Below are 20,565 nucleotides of genomic sequence, written 5' to 3'. Positions count from 1 at the left end.
TCCCTGCGGAACCTGGCAATATTCCCGTAACCATCAATCACGAAAGATCCTTACGACATGCATGAAATTCTCCTTCCCTAGGAGCAGGCTGTGGGTAACGCATGCTTAACTCCCCCAAATCCCAAACACAGCTCCTATTGTAGCTGAATAATCAATATATCCCACAGAATCTCTAATCTTCCAGACTGGATACTTTGCAGGAATTGGCAGGATTTGACCTCTGTAGATTCTTTAAAACTGGCTGAATATATAAACAATAAATTTTTAAAAATTCCCCAGACCCTACAAAGTTTTTTTTAATATGTCCATCAGCAAATGGTTACTGGAATGTAAATTAGTTAATCTCTCTCTTACACACACACAAACACTCAGACAGCCACTCCCTCTCTAAAGTCTTCTCAATTTTGTATCTCTGAACTATCACAAACACTGAAAGAGAAAAAAAAAAAACACAAGAGAAACTGCTTTAACCATGGCCTGTTTGCATTACGTATATATAGGCAGATCTCTGTTGGTGCAGCACAGAATGGAGCCATAAAATCTCAGCCCTCCCCCAGTCATATGTCCAGATGTGACAGAACAGCTGGCTTCAAGTTCTTTGGGCTTGACCTTCCCATCTAGAGAATATGGTAAATAATGACATAAAGCTAGATATTTATCAAATGCAGCAGTTTTTAAGTGTGATCACTTACCTTTTCATATTGCTCTTTATCTTGAACAGAACACATTTATATACTTAAAGAGCATTTGCTTGAGACAGCCTCAGTATTATTTATGGATATTTTATTGTGGCAACTACATTATTTCTCTTACTCTTAGCTCTGGAAGAAACTGTCCTGTAACAGCAGGACAGTTAGGGGTTAGTGGTCCACATTTTTGCCTGTCTCAATTTTTTTCACAGCAGCAAGAAGAAAAATATATCTTGCCTGTTTCTTTTGCCACAGGAAATGAGGTATCCAGCAACCCCTTACGTTGGGACTAGGAATTATGCCTTGGTAAAACATGTTCAATACGTGAACTGACTGGCACTGTAGTAGAAAGCTCTTGATTGCATTACAGATTCAACCTTGTCTTACAACACACAGAGACACAATTCCCATGGAAATCAAGGGAAAGGGTGCATGAGAGGGCTGAACTGGGCTCTCTGGGAACAAATACACTTCCACTGTAGCAGAGGAACTCCAGAGGTCCACTTATGTTTGATTTGTACTAAGGAAACAGGGAAAAAAATTATTCAAATAAAAAAACCTGCAGTAATGTAAATATTTTAGGAGAGAGCAGATTAAGAAAAGAAGGAATATTTCTTCATTTAGACCACACAGACTATTTACTTTCTTTAATATTCAGTATCATTTAATCTGTGGCCTGAAGAAAATCAAACTAGTTTAAAAATCCATTGTTAACTGACAAAAGAGTGGAAAGAGGAGGGAGAAACAGGGTGCAGCCTATGGCAGTTTTCTGGAAACGCAAAAGAAGTGTTCACCTAGACTTCCAGACTCGATTCCTGCCTACTCTAGCTGGACCCTTGTCAGAGGCCCAGAGCAAAAGGACAAAGGGACAACTGCCACAAGTTGCATCAAGGGATGTTCCAATCAGATACAAGGACAAAACATTTCCACAGTACACGTGGGCAAACACTGGAACAGAGGCTGTGGAAAATGCGTACCCGAAGCCATCCAAAACTCAACTAGTTAAGGTCCTAAACGGTCTGATCTCACTCTGAAGCCTTTTTTCTTGGAGCAGGAGGACATGGTGACTCACAAGAGCCCTTTCCACCTGAACTAATTCCATGATTGTATCATCTGTTCCAAGCAAAGTCTTTAGTTAAAACCAAACACACTGGCAACACCTTGCTGAGGTCAAGGGCAATTCTTCTTCTTCTGCTTAACAGAGCACTGATAAGTGGCTGACCATCCTGCAACAAGATTCCCTCTTACCACAAAAGCCATTAATTAGCATCGTTGTCCACTTTCTGCTTACTTGCTCTCTTTGACAGCCAAGTCTGATGGCTGACAAAGGTGATTTTCAATGGCAAAACACAGTTATTTATTGGAGATTTTTTTGGTTTCATTTCACTGCACGCAACTCAGAAGCTCAAGTTCATTTAGTCATTAACCACACAAAATAAAGATTCTTCAAACAGCCTCCGAGTACCTCAGACAAGCGAGTGGTGAGACTTACTTTGTGCGAAGGCTTCCTGCACATCTCCTCCCACCCCGGTCAGAGAGTCCTGAGGTGCGTGGGTCGGGGTGGAGCAGGCAGAGGCAGACCTGATGGGCATTGGAATTGGTCGACTGATAGTGTGGCTGGGCGAGGAACGCGGGGAGCCCGCCCCTTGGGTCTGCAAAACAATCACCAGAGGTTACACAGGTCCTTGCAAGAGCCCTCGCCTGGTGTCCTCGTCACCCATCCCTCAGTTAAAGACATCATGCTGTTCATAGCTCAGTTGGGTAATGTTAATTTTGCTAAAAGAAACACACTGAAGTCAGTGGTTAGCAGAGAGCAACGCTTCTGTGTAGAAAAACAGTAAGTAGGAAAAAATGAGTCTAGATCTAACTTCCTTTAAGCATGGGAAAATGTCAGGCAGCTAAATTAAAAGAAAATCCAAGTTAATAAACATCAAAGTATAGACCTTCTCTCTGCCCTCTTCCCCTTCTCACTCCACATGCATGTTGGATAAAACATAACCCATTCAGGCTGGGAGAAGGGGAAAGATGCTGGCACCGAGGTGGCATTTCAGCTCGGGCAAGGGACTGGAACAGCCCCTTCCATCGGAGCACTGCCGTGAGAGCTGATCACAGCCCTGCCCTCCGCCTCCCCGCAGGAGAGGGTCACGGTGCAGGCAACCCCTCCGGCACATAAAGTCTGACGCTCGCAATAAATAATACAGCTTTATGCTTTTTATTCGGAGCTATAGAACTATTTTAAGCCACTATTAAATCATACACTATTAAATTGTTCGCTGTATGGGACATACTCAGGCACTCCCAAAACACTGTGGAGATCAGGCAATATAAATTTCTGCTATGGGTTCAGCTGCTGGGAGTGAAAATGTTTTAACACCAGTCATATAAAATGCCATGCTGTTAGCACCTCACAGTTAGTATCACTTAGCTGAAATTCAAGCAGACTTTACAAAATAGTAATTTTTACAAACGCAGCTGGGTGAGTGACACCAAGAGACACAGTGCCCTTTTCATCCACTGTTTCAAAACCTGTGGGAATGTGTAGCCACGTAAGGAAAAACAAATGCTGGAGCCCACACCAAACTGCACACGGCTATGGACTAAGAACCTGCTTTTGGTAGATGCCAAGGACGGAGGGGGCTTGAGAGCTGTTAAGGGGGAACTCCAACACATACCCCTGCTGTTTACAGGGAAAAGTAACCCGAGGGCTGGTGTTTCCCTCACTCTGGGTTTATTTTGAGAATTCAGAAGGATCTCTTAACTCTTCTCATGCCATTTCTTTTGGGCTGCCACTACAGCCCTGATACAGTTTGGCAAATACGTTCTAAAAAAGACAATAGCAGCTCACCGCAGAAGGAGTGCAGCATTGCCCTTGAGATTTTTATAAATTCCTGTCCCGGACCATAAATAATGTATCAGAACACTAAGCTATTTGTTCTCTTCTCCTATCACTCCTTTCCAAGAGACATTATCGCCAGAGAGACATCAAGGGCAAATTAGGTTTATGAGGAATAACCACATTACTGATGAGAGAACGGAGGATTTAATACTCAGAATATCTTTAATGATCAGTTTTAGAACATTTAAATGATGGATGAAAGGGAAGTCACATATATAAGAGCCAGATGCTCTCCTGTTTCTGGAATCATCTGTACCCACTGCAGTGGAAATGTAGATCCCTAGTCTTCCAGAGGCAGGACACAGAGCAACCTGGAGATGCTCCAAGGTCCTTGGAGGTCACATACCCTGCACATCAGGCAGCTACAGCTATCTTCTTTCATGGCCCAACAGGGCATGTTTCACCCTCTGTGAAGCAAATTTGTGAAATAATTTCTGGTTCCCAGGTCCCTCTTTTGCTCGCCCTTTTTCCTCAGCTCCCCTTTGCCTTTGCTCTCAGTTCTGGGGAACATCAACAACAGTGGGATCTTTCAGAGAAGATGAGGAAAAAAAAATGGACAAAATTTGCTTCTTATAGCCAAGTCATATTCAAGGAATGAGCTTCAAAATAGGCATTTTATTTACTAAAAATAACAGATGCCTGCCAGTATTTCTTCACTGGAATTTTCCCACAAGAGAAATGTAAAAGCTGCTGCACACCAGTGCTTAACCTTGTGTCTGCTTTGCAGTTATGACTGGGATCTTGTGTTTATGACAAACAGTGCTCTCTTATCAGTAGTTTTCAGTGTTGGAACAAACTGTTTGGGAAGTACAGGGAGACGAAGCATTTAGAGTCCCCTGTCCAGTAAAAAAACCCTCTCTTTTTATACCATTTGGGCAGTGTCAGACAGAACTGGCAAACAGCAAGTTGAAATAGGAGGCTATTAGGGAATGCCTGATTACAGAGAGGTGAACACTTTAATTATATTTTACTCATCTAGATCCAACTCAGCCCAAATTTGTGGAAATAGAGTGCTATAAAGACTGGATTGCTGCTTAGTGGTTATCAGGAGAAATGTTCTCATAGGCTACATCTAACAGCCTGAAACCTGCTATGATAATCAGCAGTGGGTTCTTGGTAACCTCAGCAGAGAAACCGAGCACCAAATTGCTCCCAAACCTCAGCAGCCCCATTAGCTGAGGGCTAAGGCAGGGAAAGGGGAGCTGCCACAGCTACCATGTGTATGACTTCAGCTCTTATGCTGTGCTTAGTTGCAGCTATCTATGTTCTCGTGCCTTCTAAAAAACTTCCATATATTTTATTTAATTCATCATCCCTAGTCAACCTGCTATGCATTTTAAGTTAATCCTTGTTAGACAGGGAAAGATTCCCCATGACCAAATGTCATGTGCGTACTGGAACAGGCTGCCCAGGGAAGTGGTGGAGTCACTATCCCTGGAGGTGTTCAAGGAGCCTGTAGACGTGGCGCTTGAGGAGTTGGTCTAATGGGTACGGTAGTGTTGGGTTGGTGGTTGGACTAGATCACCTTACAGGTCTTTTCCAGCCTTGGTGATTCTGTGATTCTCTGTGCTTAGGATAAAGGGCTTGAAATGAAAACTGGCTTTACAGGAACTTTAGCCCATTGCTCCCTCTGCTGGAACTGAGCTGGAATAACATACGGGGAAAGCCCATCTCGGGCTGTGAAGAACTCTCTATCCTTTCTCAAGGAAGGGTAGTAGAGAAATAGAAAATTCATAACCATTAGGTGAATTGCCAGGCTGCTCATTCTAACTGAATTCCTCCAGAAATTAATTTAACCCCATTTCTCTCAACAGATCATGAAATGGCATAGTGTAATGGGGATCATTTCATGGAAAAAGTGGAAGTAATTCCTTAGTGTCATCATCTGGTATTCAGGGAGGCTATTGCTCTCGGAGAGAAAAAAATCATAGCCCGAAAATGTGCTTCCAATTACACTGTCCAGTGAACATTTCATATGGTAGGGAAACTCCTGTCACTTCTCTTTTACGAACGGAAGATCTCTTAATGCTCTTACTCAGAATCAAAAAGATGGCTCTTACACAGAGGTGATGTTTGGTCAGGCATTTTTTTGGTGCGACATACTGATACTCTGAATTATCCAAAATGTTAGTTTTATGAAGGTGAGCATTACCTACGAACTCTGCATGCTCTACCATAGACAGAACACATCAGACTTGACTTCTGACGAAACCAAAAGGAAGCGTGTTTTGTTAAAATGAAACACTTTTATTGCACTAATAAATCAGACTGCTGCCTGAAAAGTGCTTTTTTTAGCCTAATATCTTTCCAAGATCCATTTCAATACTAAAAAGCTCTGAAACAGTTACATTTCCTAAAATTTACTATTAGCAATGCAAATACTTGCCCTTCTGGATCTAGGTTGCAGAAGTCATTTTGAAACCACCTTATTTCCCTGAAGACTCACAAGGCTATTAGTATCAGTACCAACTTTAAAAGATGTGCACACAATGCCCTGACGTTTTCTCCATAAAGCGAGATTTCAAACTCATTGCCCCGGTCTAATTTAAACTGAGTCACATTTTTCTTAAAGTTCCAGAATTCTCATTGCATTTTCAAAATGTTATCTATGGTAAAAGTGTTCTTTAACTCACATTCTAGGTTAGTTTCACTACATTTTGTGTTTTCCCTATCTTATGTGTCTTATTTAGAGGAGTGAGAAAAAGATCAAGACTCCTTGTAGCCATGACTCACTTTCTGGAGGACTAAGGTGTTTAATTGTGAAAATTGCTCGAAGACACTTGAAAATAGCGTGTGAAAGAACTGCAAAATATTAATTTTGGTCAAAAGAACACAGACAGATTTCAAGCAAAGGAAGGTAAACAAATCACAGGAACACAATCACGTTTAGAGTTAGTGAGGCCTCCAATAAGAGGGCAACTTACTACCTGTTTCAGTTCTTCTTCCTGAAGAAAAAGAGGATCAGCACATGACATTAGCCAGGATGTAAGTGAAGAACAGAAAACAAAGCCAAATCTGGAGTACAGGGTTAAAGTCAAGATAGCTGAAGGTATCTGACCAGGTTATGGTCCCACCTCTGCATACTTTGAAACACCAGAAAAGTGCAAAGCATGCAGAAAGCTACTATCATTTCCTACCCCAGATTCTTTTTGTCCAGGCACAGCGACGACAGCAGGCAGTCCTGACTGCCTGTTGTAGCACTGCAGCATTTCGTAGGCAGAGGGATAAAACATCCTGTCTACCGCCAGCTCCCAAAAATCTGCTGGCTACTGGGTGGGCTCTGCTGCTCAGGTGCCACCGATTCCTGCATGGTGGCTGCAGACGCCTGTGCCTGAGGAGATGCAAGGGGTCAAACTCAGCCTTTGATGCAAATACATGCTGCTAAATGGATTTCTGCGGAATTCTTTCTGCTTTTATCAGAGCCATGTTTGACCCAAGTTGCAATGAATTTCCCTGCACTCATTTTATCTGGCATGGCCAGCAACAAAACAGACTCTCATGCTATGCAGAGCGCTTTCTTCCAACGTGCATTTCTCGCCTCATGCGTCCTGAGGCAGAGCAGGTAACACAGGGCTGGACTCTGCAAATGAAGACACATCTTCCACCTTACCCTGTTCTGTCCAGAAAATACACATGCTTTTTGACATCTCCATTTTTTAACTGAGATCCTTTGTTGAGGCATGCTTCACCTGTTTAACAAGGGCTTGTTTCTGTCTTTATGAAAATGACCGAGTGTTGTTGAGGGAAGCATCTCTAAGATCAGGGAGTTAGATGTGGTGGTCAAATGGCACATCGGACAGGACTACCAACCAGACGGGCAAAGATAAAGGAACTACCAAAACCAATTCTGTACTGTCAGCTAGAGTAGATAACAGTGTACAGTGCTGAGTTGCTTTTTCCTCACACTTATTAGTTAACTGGTTTTACGAGTTGTTTTGTTTCTTACTCTTCTGTTTTTGTCCTCAACAGAGAAAACTTTAAAAAACATCTGAACCTGGACCATAAAATACTTTGTGTTCGGACATTGTTGAATGGCCAATACAGAGATTGCTAGCCTGAAATTCAGGGATGCAGCCAAATCCTTCTGCAAAAACCACCAAAACGGGATTGTATTGCATCATGCCGCAATATTATTTAAAGGATTGTATCACTTCTTCAAGACCTCAGAGGCTGTCTCTGATGTTCCATCCACTGAGCAGTAGGTGACAATGATGACGCGCTGTTACTGCAGGAACAACATCATTTGAAACCCCCGTGAAAGATCACGGCGAAAAATAGAAAGGGAAGGAAACAAAGCCAAATTTTATGGGTGTAAATAGTCAAGTTCTGCAGCGTTCTATGGTCATATCTCTTCTCTTACTTCACTCTGCCTGTTCTCCTTGGTATTATTAGGTGGAGTTCCTTACCTTCAGCAGTTTCATGAGGCCCTCTAACTGAACCATAAGCTCCCTCCGGCTTTCCTGGAGAGCAGACATCCTCTGTTCCAGCTCATCTTTCCTCTGTCTGAGAAACAAGCAGATCTGATCAGAGCTCACCCCTCACAACATCAGCAGCCTTTAACTGCATCGTTTCCCCAGCCAGGCTATGAGGTGTATGCCTACAGATGGCAGGGAAGCTAGCACACCGCACGATTTTAGTGCAGTGCTCAGAAACGGAGCTACTGGAAAGCCAGGGAGTTCCCTCATCCTAAGAATATTCATGGGACTGAATACAGCGATTATGGAAAAGACAGACACTGACACAGGCCCTTCTCCAAAGATCAAACGAGGTTCAAACAGATTTGTGTTAGATTCCCTTGGCAGTTTTTGTCTTTGGATCTCTCCAGCTGATAACCTCACTAGCTGCCAGGAGAAACTAAAGCCATGCCCTGAAGGACAGGAAGTTACAGCAGGGCAATGAACAGAGCAACTAAAGCCATGCCCTGAAGGACAGAAAGTTACAGCAGGGCACTGAACAGAGCAAGATATGAGAGAAGCTAAGGGAGTTCAGAAACTCAGCCAGAAAACCACAGTGATCTGCTTTTGGCTCTATTTTTTTTTTTTTTCCTGAAAGCAAGAGCAAGACTGTCACATAGCAGAGATACAACTGTTTGAAAATAGCTCTTTGGCCTCAGAGTCCAGTGCTAGTCCCGTGACAGTGTGAAGACTGAGCCCCTCCAAGCGTGGCAGCCAGTTTGTGCCCACATAAACGGGAACAGCTTTGACTTTGCACAGCTCCACTGCACAGGATGGGGGTTCAGCACTTGCACATGTTCAATCACTGAATTGTGTGGGAGATCCCCACATAGATATATAATAAAATAGTTGCCTCCTGGAAGCTATGATGTAACTAACAACATTACTGTTGAAAAAATATACGTTTTATGTATTTATTATACACTGTTGTGTTGCAAATAACATAAAACCACAACACTGTTAGCCTTGTACTACCTATGAAATATGAAAAATTAAATCCTAAATGGAAAACCACCAGATTCAACAAGACTAAGTACATATCCTACATCTAGGGAAACGTGAAACCCTGATTTTGAGCCTTCTCTGTAAGTAAGCAGTTACTGAGCTAAACAACGCTGATTTCTACAGGATTGCTCATGTGTGCTCTCTCTCACCTATATAATAGGATCATATAGTACCACTGCCAGGTTGTATTTACTCTTCTGGAGGATTAACCTATTTTCTCCTACAAATTGCCTGTCCTAGTTTTGATTTTCCAGGCATGTAATGGTTGGAAATGCTATGAACTGTACAAAGGCAACTGTGTTTAAGAAACTGCTAATAAAAATAAGATACCTTATCCATGTAATTCAAAGTGGCAGGTCCTAGCACAGACCTCTGGATGGGTTTTACATTCGTTCTGTGGAGAGAGGGGACCTAAGCAGCGTGCAATGCACAGACCGCTCCTCTGACTTTTTTCTCCAGAGCAACTTATTGGAAGTAATGGGCTTTCCAACCTGCCTCCAAGACATTACTGGTAATGTAAAGGAATGTTGTGTTCAGAACCTCATTTCAGTGAGTCTGCAACACTACAGCAGCTAGTCAAAGATTCTGGGACAGGCACCCACAAGATAATTTACAGATTCCAGCATTTCTTAATATTATACGAACCAAATTCACCTACTACCCTAATTGCTTCAATCCCCAAAAATCTGTGGGGTAAGACATAAATCAGTGCTGCTGTTCTGAGTCTGGCTGTTTTCCACATGATAAGAACATCTTAAGTGTCTAGGAATTTGAGGTGGTGTTAAATTCCACAGCAAATCAACAGCCAATCCTTTGCCTTTCAGACAGTGAACATTTTAGAAGGTATGCGAAGCAGTACAGACCCACAGATTAAAAGTTATTTTCTGACGTTGCATATTAAATCAGAAAAGATATCATAATTGAGGAACTCAGCATCACTGCCCTAGGGACATCCCATGTCAGGAAATTCAAATAAGGTTATTTCACATTTAATAAGTGTAGCAAAATGGGAAAGAGGGCAAAAATTCAGTAGTCAGTCTGCTAACACTGCACAATCATTCGATATTTTTTTTAAAGGATAATGATTTTATTTGTCAACTACATAGAAAGCTAATCTCATAAACCTGCTTAAAATAGACTTTAGGCTTGATGCACAGGAGCTACATTATTGGTATATTCTAAGCAGTGTACACGTTTTCATCAGTCTGTTTTGAATGTCTCAAAGAACAGAGACATTCACAGAATAGATAGCCACTTGCCTGTAGCTATCTAGAAGTAATTACATACTAAAATCAAGAAGCAGCTAATTTGTCTTCAGATTGGAAAGCAAATGGAATTATTTGTGAAACAGAAAACTATTCTAGTGTGGAAAACTCTATAATAAAACCATACAGTATTTGTAGAGAAAAAAAAATAGCACAATTTCTTACAGTAATTTCCTTTGATTATGAATCAGACCACTAAAATATTACTCGTGTGAGGAGCGCCTAAGTGGCCAAAAATGTTCTTTAGCCTTCTCATAGGAGAACTGCTCTATGGCAGGGGGGATAAAATTTAATCTAGCCTTGTTTCACTAGAAACCAAGTGTTTACACCTTATTCTCTATTCACATGAAGTATGTTGAATATTCTTACTGGATTCCCTCTCTGGCTCTCACAACCTGAACTTCAGGGCTTGCAGGGAGCCTATGGATTTGGGCTGATGACAACTACTCTTCTTCAGTGTGCTATACATGGCAATTATTATATCCATGTAAAGTATCCTAATTAACATGCAGATACATCCATATCAACGTTTTTAGCTTGGTGGGATAACTGGGAAAATGATCCTCTAAATCTTCAGTGGCTGCAGGTGACATTACTCCTCACTTCCCACATGACAAGGAGGGTCATTCTGCAGTCTGGTTTGGCACTGAGAACAGATCTGACCTCTCCTTACAAGTTCTAATTTTGGCTGTATTTTCATATAACCCTGTATTTACTTTAGCATACACGAGAAGACTTTTAGAAACGCTTCTTCTGAGAGAATGACATTTTTCCCCATATAATAATTAATGGCACTTGGACAAGGATGTGGGAATTGATTCCAAATCACCTAAGGGCCTAACTCTGCAAACACTAATGCATATGCTTAATTTAATGTAGATGAGTAATAGCTGAGATTCCTCATGCATTCTGTTTAAAGCATAAGCTTAATTACCATTAGGACTACAACCTGCACTGAAAATGGAGAAAAAACCTCCACACATTGTGTTAGTCACCTAAGAAAGCCCTCAAAACTGTAAGCCAGGTTTCTCTCTTATTTCTACTCTTACTGAAAATGAAAACTGGTTAGCCCCAGTTTTTAAAACCTCCCGAAGGTTTTACTGCTGTGAACTTACCTCAGGAGTCGGAGCTCTGCAAGGAGGGTGGGGTTTTGTTGTGCCTTCTCCGGTGTGGGCTGAGACGCTTGCTCATGTTCAAGTCGCAGCCTCTGGATCTCCTGCAGGATTTCTCTTGGGGAGGAGAACAAGCAGAAGACTACAAGTCAGTTATTTTTCACAAAACCAGTTCACTGGACATTGCAAGAGGAGAAAAAGCGTGACTACGTAGCTCTTCATCAACGTGGATATATGACCAGGCTTCAACCAACAAAGGAAGCTCTCAGCACTGGGACAGGTCTCTGGAGACTTTAAATAAACTTTTACGATTTTCACCATAAAGAGTAACAATTCTTCAAGACCCCTAAAAGTCAGATGTAGATGTGAAATAGCAATATGCTTAAATTGCTCCCTTCTACTTCTTGCCCATGAATGTTTCAAGATCTCACGAACTTCACAAAACCAAAAATAGTATCTGGCTCCTCTTGAGTATCAGAGAAAACCTTTTGCACTTAAGAGAACACATTTAGTGTAAGCAGAGATCTGAGAATGGCCAGCAACTCATGGAGAAGCCCTTTACTTGGACTTGTTATGTCTGGCTTGCCAGCCCTGGGGTGCTGTCAAAAGGCTAACACGAAGCTTCGCAGCAGAAGGCTGAAACCTTTGTGGATTCTTTCTCTTCTTCATAACACACCGGATAGCAGACAGTCAGCAGGCAGCCTCGAACCACGAAAGAGAAATCGAGACTGGAGCTGGTGGCTCATTACACGGTGACAGAAGGCAGTGCAGAGTTCGGAATAGGAAACCATCTGGTCTGGGCTGGCCTGTGTGTTACAGTCCGGCAGTAAAAGCAGAGCTCTGCTGCCATCCGTTTCATGGCACCAGGTAGCCTGATACCCAGGGCCAGAGCCTCTGCTGCTAACAAACGGGCGTCACTCCTTCTTGGGGCTGGATGGTCTATTTCTCCTCAACACTATTTTCAGTCTCAGTCACGTTTGCACCCAGAGTCTCATTTGATCAGCAGCCGAACTTGCTGCCAACCTTCCTGCAAACCTTTCCCAGGCAGACTGTTTTCTGGAAAGCTTTAATCATCTTTTTCACAAATAAAAGCAGGGGAGCATAACATCACCAGTGTGACTGATCCTTTTATCATTTCATGGTTATTGTGCTACAGAGGATCCAACTCAAAGTTAATCTGGTTTTGAAACAGGACAGGCTTTTTTTTTTTTTTTAAACTCAACAAACAACAGCTGCAAACATAATCAATGGTTATATCATGTCATTGAACAGTACGCTCATTAATGCACAGGGTGGCTGTGGATTTTAAAGCCTTTGTCATATTCTGTGGACCTTTATGCCCTGTACCTTTTGCAGGGGGAGGCATATGTGCATATATTATCACACTGCTTAGAAGTAGGTAGCAAAAAATATAGGTGGTAAAATAAACAAACACACACAATATATGGGACTGGACAAACCCAGGTACTGTGTGGATGCTTACCGGTTTTTATTTTCAAGCTCTGCAATCAGCTGCCTTTGTTGCTTGTTTGCGTCAATGGTGAAGGAGATATCTGATGCCCCTCTCTGCTGACCCGGCTGCTGTTGTGAAAGAGAACGCTGCATTGAAGGAGGAGTAGTTAACATGCACCCATGAGTTTAACACAGCTGTGTGAAATCTGCCTGAAGAAAATGCAGTACAGGCTTGCCAACACTGAAAAATGAGCATCCACGTCATGCCCATACCAGTATAGGTCCAGTGCTAGTAAAGGCAGGGTAAGCGCTACAGTAAATAAGACTCAGTGTTTACCATCCTGTCTGTTCATTGCTTTGAGGAGCTTCCTCTCCAATTGTAAAAGGCAATGCCACTGCTGCAGGCAGTTGCTGTAATATGGTTCTTAATTTTGATACTACAGACAAGAGGAATACACTGCAGAAAAAACAGCACTCCTCTCCAAAAAGAAGAGGATGTGTTTCCAGTGCAGTGATGTTTCTTTCTCTTGAAAGTATGGTTTTACTTTCAGTCTGACAGCTCTACTCAAGTTTTCAGTGCCCCATTTGGCCAAGTTTTCCTGTATGCTCTGGTGATACTTCAGAAAAGCTCTTTCCCCAGTACTTCAGGTAGGGCAGAACCCTTTTTCTCCAATAAAATTAAGTGCTAATTAAGGTACTTCTTACCAAAGTAGGCAGCAATCCCTACAGCTTCAGTGGACTATGCTCATTTTTCATGTTCATCACCAATAATCAAATACTGGTTTGTTTGTTCATGCTCCTGTATTTCAGTATCGTATCAGTGACAATGCAGAGCAAGACATTTATAGTTTCACTATCAGAGATACCCATTTATTTCTAATTCCAAAGAATCATACATCAAAAAATACTCTGCTGAGTTACTGCTGTGATCCCAGTGTTTCTCACCCTAAGAGCCCTGAGAAATGTAACTCTGGAGCTCAATTTTACATGATGCCAGCCACCTCCTCCAGGAGATGGCACCTTGCAGGACTGGACCCTCAGAAAAGATGAAGATCCAACTCACTGCTAACCTTTGTCAGCACTGTCTGTGGGGAAAGGACAGTACGTTATGCCTGTAGCCATTTCCTAATTTTTCTGCCACAGGCATACTTTTCCATTAACAGTCCAACCACAGGGAAGCGGAGGAGTGCAGGAAGAAGAGAAACTGGTACACGCTGGTGGACGTCAAGACTGATACAGAGAGATCCAGGATCTTTATCCTGAACGTCCAGTGTTATTAATACATTCTGTTCCTTAAAAAACAGGATGACCATCAGCAAAACTTTTAAAACTTCCACTGTGCTCCTAATGGGGTGCCTCTCTCATGCTTGGACAGATTTCTGTATACAGAAACCTTCTTTTTTCCTTCTGTCTCCTTTGTTCAAAGAGCACAGATGGACAGCAAAGAGAAATTCAGATATTTTCCTTCAAACCAGCTCTACTTAAAAGCTACTTAAATATTTTTTCCCAAGTTTCTGCCGTATCACAGACAGGTTTTATATAACTGATTTCTACCAGCTTCTACCCGGTGACATTATTCAAGAAACCTTGCTCCCATGAAGAATTACTATCCTTTAGAAACAGGACCATCACCTACATGTTGCCTTAACTTTGAAACATGGGGTCACAGATCTGGAAGGGATTGATTTGGTCTGGGCTGGCAGACCAGGAGCACCCTTGCACCCCACTCTTCCCCTGCACCTGCAGGTAGTGTGAAATGCTCCAGGAGAGACGGCTGCCCGGGCTGGCAGATCCATCTTCACTGCCTTCACTTGGCACGAACGGGACGCGGTATTTTTACACAAAGAGCGGTGCCTGATTTCACCCTTTCAATTGACCTTGCAGTGTAAATCTCAGTGTGAAAATATGCTTCCGGGCACTCTGGACTGGCCACTTTTCACTTAACCATCATTTATGGTCCCTTGTTCTATCAAATGTGCTGAGATGGAAAAAAAGGTAACTAGGCTGACCTTATTTGTGCCACTTAAGATTTTATATACTTCAATTAGGTTCTTGCTTCAGTCTCTCTTACTCCTGCACAGAGTTGGTGAGGTTTTAGCCTGTCATCACCTTCTATCTTGGGATACATAGAGCAGAATAATCACTGCTCTGAAATGAAAATGGGAGCCAGGGCTAATGCAGAGGGTCATTACAGTCATCCTGCCGAAGATCATTCTTTAAAATCCTCAGCACTTAGGGCCCTAGTGGCCATGATATTTGAACTAAAGAGTAAAATGCATTCACCACCCCATTTTTTCACTGCAGTAAATCATTAACCTTTAACCAAAGCTAGTCCAGACAACATTTTCTAGTCTTTCCTGAGTTCAAGATGTCAGATTCCCTTTGCTGTAACTGTTTAAATACCACTGTATTAGTTTATAGATTATATGCATTAGTATGTGGATTCTTTAGTTTAAATAGGCTGTGTAAAAGTGTTATTGCTAAAGCATAACAGCATCTGATGAAGAGGACAGGGAAAAATGATCCATTAATCATTAAGACTGTCAGATGTAATTTCCCTGATCCTGCCAAGCCCCTGGAACACGACAGAAGGAAAGTACCTTCCTTTAATTAGAACACTTACTGATGAAGAAGTTTCTGCTGCCAGCCTTGCTGCATACCTGGCGATCAGCTTATGTTCTTCATCCAGGCGACTTGCACTGTCGAGCACGCTGCTCAGGGTTTGGGGGGGAAGGGGGAAAAGACAAGTTAATACACAGCAAAAATGGCCCTTGCTCTGTCACGCTGTCCACTCACACACCCTCATCACAGAATTTAGAAGCAAAATGTCACCAAGTTAACAACGGCAGATGTTAATTGAGCAAAGGGGAGAAGTGGGAGGGTAATTTCCCTGGAAGGATCAGCTCTAGGGGCTAGGTAGCACCTTCCCTCAGGGGGAAACAGCAGCGATCTGCAAGCTCTGGCCAGGGCGCTGCAAGATGCAACTTGCAAACTACTCTGCCCAAAGAGGGTTGGGAGGAGGTTAGGACCACCAGTCAGCATGTTTTTACTCCTCGGCTTTGTCGTCTCACCTAGAAGAGCGATTACTTTTTCGACAATGGATTAGTGGGAAGCTCAGTGCTTGCTGAGGTCAATTTTAGAAGCTTTGACAGATTTGCAATGGAAACCACTATTTAGGACAGTTTTGCAGGGCACTTGCCAAGACCTCATGGACCACAGTTTGGAACCGCTGATCTACGAATTTATAATCAGATTCTTTTATTCTTGGTTTCTTTATGTTTAGGAGTAAAATTTCACAGAACCACATAATGGTGCACCGCTGATCCCAGACTTGGATTGACTTTAACCTGGAGCCAAGTCCTGCTGCCAGGTGCTAGTGCACCTACTATAAAAAGTGTCTGTTTTGGCCACATGCACAGCATCTCCACAAAAATTACTCAGAAAGTATAAGAACTTACTGCAAATGCGCTGAATTCCTTTAAAATATTGCATTTTATTACTTTCTTTTATCCTAACAATATCAAAGGCAAATATTTCTCTCATGCAAATCCCTTGCCAGCTGTTTTTATTCTAAATGGAGGCTATTATTTAGTCAGATAAGCAGAAAAAAGGTAATACAGTGGGAACCTTTACTATTTCTAAATATTTAGAAGTTTGCAGAGAACCACCAAAACTAATAGACAGAAAATGAAATGTGAAGAGGACTTAGTTGACCCTGGATAATCCCAGGATTTGGAATCCTGTATTGCAGTATTTTTGGTATATACAAAAGACAAACGCCCCTAAGAAAAGGTGAGAAGACTGCTTTGCTGCGTGAAAAACATGAAAGCCTGCAGACCAGTCCAGACAGAGGTAAGTCTGACCTCTTTTCTTATGCCTTGGCAACTCCCAGAAGTTTTGGCTGATGGGAGACAGGCACCCACCTCTCTAGCCCCAGGCTCTTCAGGACAAGCAACCGGTTGCTGGCAACCGAGCTTCAAGTTTTAAAAGACTTTGGGCATGGACACCTTAGTCTAATGTTTGCCAGAAATTCTATCTTGAACTTGAAGAGCCTTCCAGATGAACATGGCACTTGTGCAAAAAGTTCTGCTTTTGAAGAACCAGTGTTTTCAAACGGAAAAGGAACTATTTCTGTAAAAATTCTCAGTGAGTTCACATCCCCAGGTACCAACAATGTGCATCTTTTGCTGGCTTGCTTAAGTTCACAGAGGTTTAGAAGTTATGTTTGAAAGATGAGTAGCGGTTGATATTCATTGATCATTAAACTAAAGCTGAGAGTCACGTGGATTTGTTATGGCTTGCTGAGGTAAGGGGAAAAGAGACAAACATCATATTTTTTTGTCATTCTGACAATAAGCTGGGAGACCCCAAACATGAAATGCAGAAAACGAGTAAAGCTACGAAAGGTCAGACCCAGAAGCGTTCTGTGTAAGCTAAGCTTGTGCGGCAGAGCACACACAAGACCTCTCGTGGTAGATGAACACTGACTTGTTTTGGTTTTGGTTATGTTTAATTTATTTTGTTATATACCTAGCCTAATTCTATGCTTACTCAGATTCCTGTGGGATAAGTGATTTACTTTCTGAAAAGACCCAAGCCAAGGGCCATTTTTCTAAATTTATGCAATTCTGCTTCTTACATACTCATGCCTACTGTCCTGATATGTCATCCAGAGAAAGAAGGGGGAAACAACTCTTACTGACACATAAAATAACGCAGACCAGGTAATAAGGGTTACTTTCATGACAGTATAATTAATTTTTAATTTTTCCATAATGACTATTCTAACAGATGGCTATGAAAACAGCAAGTATTCGGCATCAGTTTTCCTTTTTCCAGCAATGTGCAACCACCTTATCCATCCTGGAAAAATAATGGATTATGGTTCCACTTGTTGGCATAACACAATCTGCAACATAGTCCTAAGATGCGAGTTAACCCTGAGATAATGACTTTACTGTGCAAACCAAGCCACTGCAGCTTTTTCATTCTTGCTATTTAACTTCTTTGCTATTTAATGTCTTTGATATATATATTTATGTGTAGGTGGATGTCATAAAATAGATGTAGCAGCACAGCAAATTTGATCTATGAATGCCACAAATCACTGGCCCCAAAGCTCTGTAAATTAAATTTCAATGTCTGAGATTAATTTAATTCTGGAATTTACCTATTCTGTGTGATCACTAAGCACAGGCGTACGCACAGCAGCATTTGCCTTGACTGCCAAGACTTTTACATCTCAGAGTTCTGATTTACCATAATTCACTTCTGTTCTACTTCAGAAACTTCACAGACAATGATGCAGTGAATACATGCAAGATTTAAAATATTATGGATATGTGTGCAGAATTTGGGACCCTCAAGAGAACAATTCAGGCATCCTTTTGAAAGAAAGCGACCATTTTGCATACAAATATCCTGCTCCTAAGCTGCCTTTTCTAAAAAAGTTAAACACTTTTAACACTGCTTCTCCATTAGTGATCATTTCTTTGAAGACTTTCTAATTATCAGCAATAATTGGTCTGGCAGAATTATTACCATTCAGATGTAGAGTGAATATCCAACATTATCACCTGTACAACAGGACTTCTTTTTTTAGGCTTCAACTGATCTGTGTTGTATCTTATGGTCTTAAGAAGATCCGTTAAAAAGGGATCTCAAAACTGCAGGAAAATGTTGAAAAAAGATGATAGCCTGTGAACAAAAGGGTGACACTGGAGGATCTTTGCTATTTCTCAGGCTTAAGATGTGTCAAATCAGCCTGCTCTGCAGTAGGCACCTGCAATAGGTGACACAGATGTCCCCTGATGGTCTTAAAATTATGTCACCACTGGCTAGAAAAGTTCCAGAAATGACAATCTCTTGTGAAATTGTTGCAGTAGAGATATCAATGTGATCTTCATGACGTGCTCTTACTCTACAAACCTTCGCTTAGTAAGTAATTTACTACAGAAATACTGACAAATTAAAGGGTAGATTTCTAAGCCTCAAGGCTATAAGAACAGTGTCCTAAAAGCAACCCACCAAATATATTCTGAAGATTGTTTATCTGTGACACTTTCAAAACTGTCCTGGTTTTAAGGCACTTTAAACTGAGACACATCACGTGAACCCTCTGCTATTGCTGATCTGCCATCTACCTCAGAATCACCCAGATTTTACCGTCACAATGTTAATAACACCCAGGTATGTGGGTGTAATTATACAAACTAACTCTGTTCAAAGGAGCCAAGTGTCTATACATTTCCTCTGTAATCAGCGACATTTCCTCTGTAATCAGTGGGTCTCTGAGTGTTTTTCCTCTTTCAAAGGAAGATTCGACCAGCCTTCCTACCTAGAGTCAGTTGCTGTGCACACACCCCTAATAAACATTTTTGAAAATACCATAGAATAGCACAGCACATTTATAGTACAGAAATATGACTCACCACAGTACTACACAGTATCACACAAAACAATCAGAAACTAACTTTCTATGGAACAAAAATAACCTCCTACTGACAATATATTTTATCTTATTTTCTTCTGCACCTGAGAAGACTGAAATAATATTAATATTCAAAACTAGGTAAAGTCTCTTAATTTCTATGAACAAAAAGGAAAACTACTTGCAGTTAAAAGTTTGGTTTTTTTTTTTTTTTTTAGAATCAGACACTAAAGATGAACTAAATTAAATACCAAGTATTGGTTTTACATGCTAAAACACATTTTACAATTAATCTAACCAAAAATCTGGCTAAGGGATACTTCGTCTACCCGTACAGTTACTATAAATAATGAATTGTCTTTCTCTTGTTTCTTAATTTGCCCTAGAGTAAGGGATTCTAAAAAACCCACTAGTAGCTTATTAGCCTATGAGGGATGGAAATGAAAACTTGCACTTCTAGTTGCAGTATCAAACAACTGCAGATGAAAAATAAAGATAAGGAGTGAAAACTAATTAAATTAATTTCATGCACATCCCTCCCCCCCAAATATAAATACTAGCTACGCTTAAAACAGTAAAAAAAAAAAAGTATACTGGATTGATCATTAGCTGCTATAAATTACCCTGACTCAGTATCGAAAAAAAACCACCTTGTTTTGTTCTGAAATGCTATTACATAGCTCTTAAGATAGTTTTACGTATTATGTTCATGAAGTGTTTCCCTAGGTTTTTCTTGCAGATGAAAGTCCAGCTACAACCATTCCTCTTTTCATCTCCGGGTGCCAGCAGCACCTGAGAACACGTGACGGCAGGTACGGGTATGTACAGGCAGCATTTTCAGGCAGACACACAGCTGAGCTGATGCTGCAGCCTCCCCTCAATCACAAGCTACCCCATTATGGTTAACGACATGCTTCAATCAAGTTACCAAATCTTATGGAGCTGTAGGGTGAAATAACTTGAACTCAGCATCATCCTAACACCCCTGTGTGGGTTTTGAGCAAACTGCCTCCAGCCACTTTGCGGTACAGGCAGGAGTTGTTCACCTTTGTCCAAAGATGCCACCCAAGATGGAGCAGCTGAGCCTCCAGCAGAGGCTTCCCCTACCTCTCCTGGAAACTGCCTTCACACAGGAGCTTCGGGATGGCAACGCTTTGCTTGTTCTTCTTGTCCTTACCAAAATATAACCCCTCACTTCCTTTATGGCTTCCCTCAATGCAGCAAAGCACGAAGTGGCAACGCAGCATGGTTTGACACATGAC

General features: G+C 41.6%; 1 protein-coding gene across 2 annotated transcripts in view; it reads right to left on the bottom strand.

The window, feature by feature from the left end:
- The window catches only part of DTNA (dystrobrevin, alpha), a 46,000-nt gene that overhangs the window by 5,607 nt on the left and 19,828 nt on the right, over positions 1-20,565 (bottom strand). For both annotated transcript variants that reach the window (XM_010150929.1, XM_010150930.1), the window contains 5 exons: positions 15,497-15,584; positions 12,905-13,002; positions 11,425-11,538; positions 7,992-8,088; positions 2,182-2,341 (listed from right to left, as the gene is read on the bottom strand). In XM_010150929.1, the coding sequence (XP_010149231.1) occupies positions 2,182-2,341; positions 7,992-8,088; positions 11,425-11,538; positions 12,905-13,002; positions 15,497-15,584 (557 nt within the window). The remainder of the gene's footprint in view (positions 1-2,181; positions 2,342-7,991; positions 8,089-11,424; positions 11,539-12,904; positions 13,003-15,496; positions 15,585-20,565) is intronic.

Source organism: Eurypyga helias, unplaced genomic scaffold (genome assembly GCF_000690775.1).
Source record: "Eurypyga helias isolate BGI_N326 unplaced genomic scaffold, ASM69077v1 scaffold4394, whole genome shotgun sequence".
Classification (NCBI taxonomy): Eukaryota; Metazoa; Chordata; class Aves; order Eurypygiformes; family Eurypygidae; genus Eurypyga; species Eurypyga helias.
Note: the sequence above shows the minus strand (reverse complement) of the source record. Positions and strands in the feature narration are given on the sequence as shown.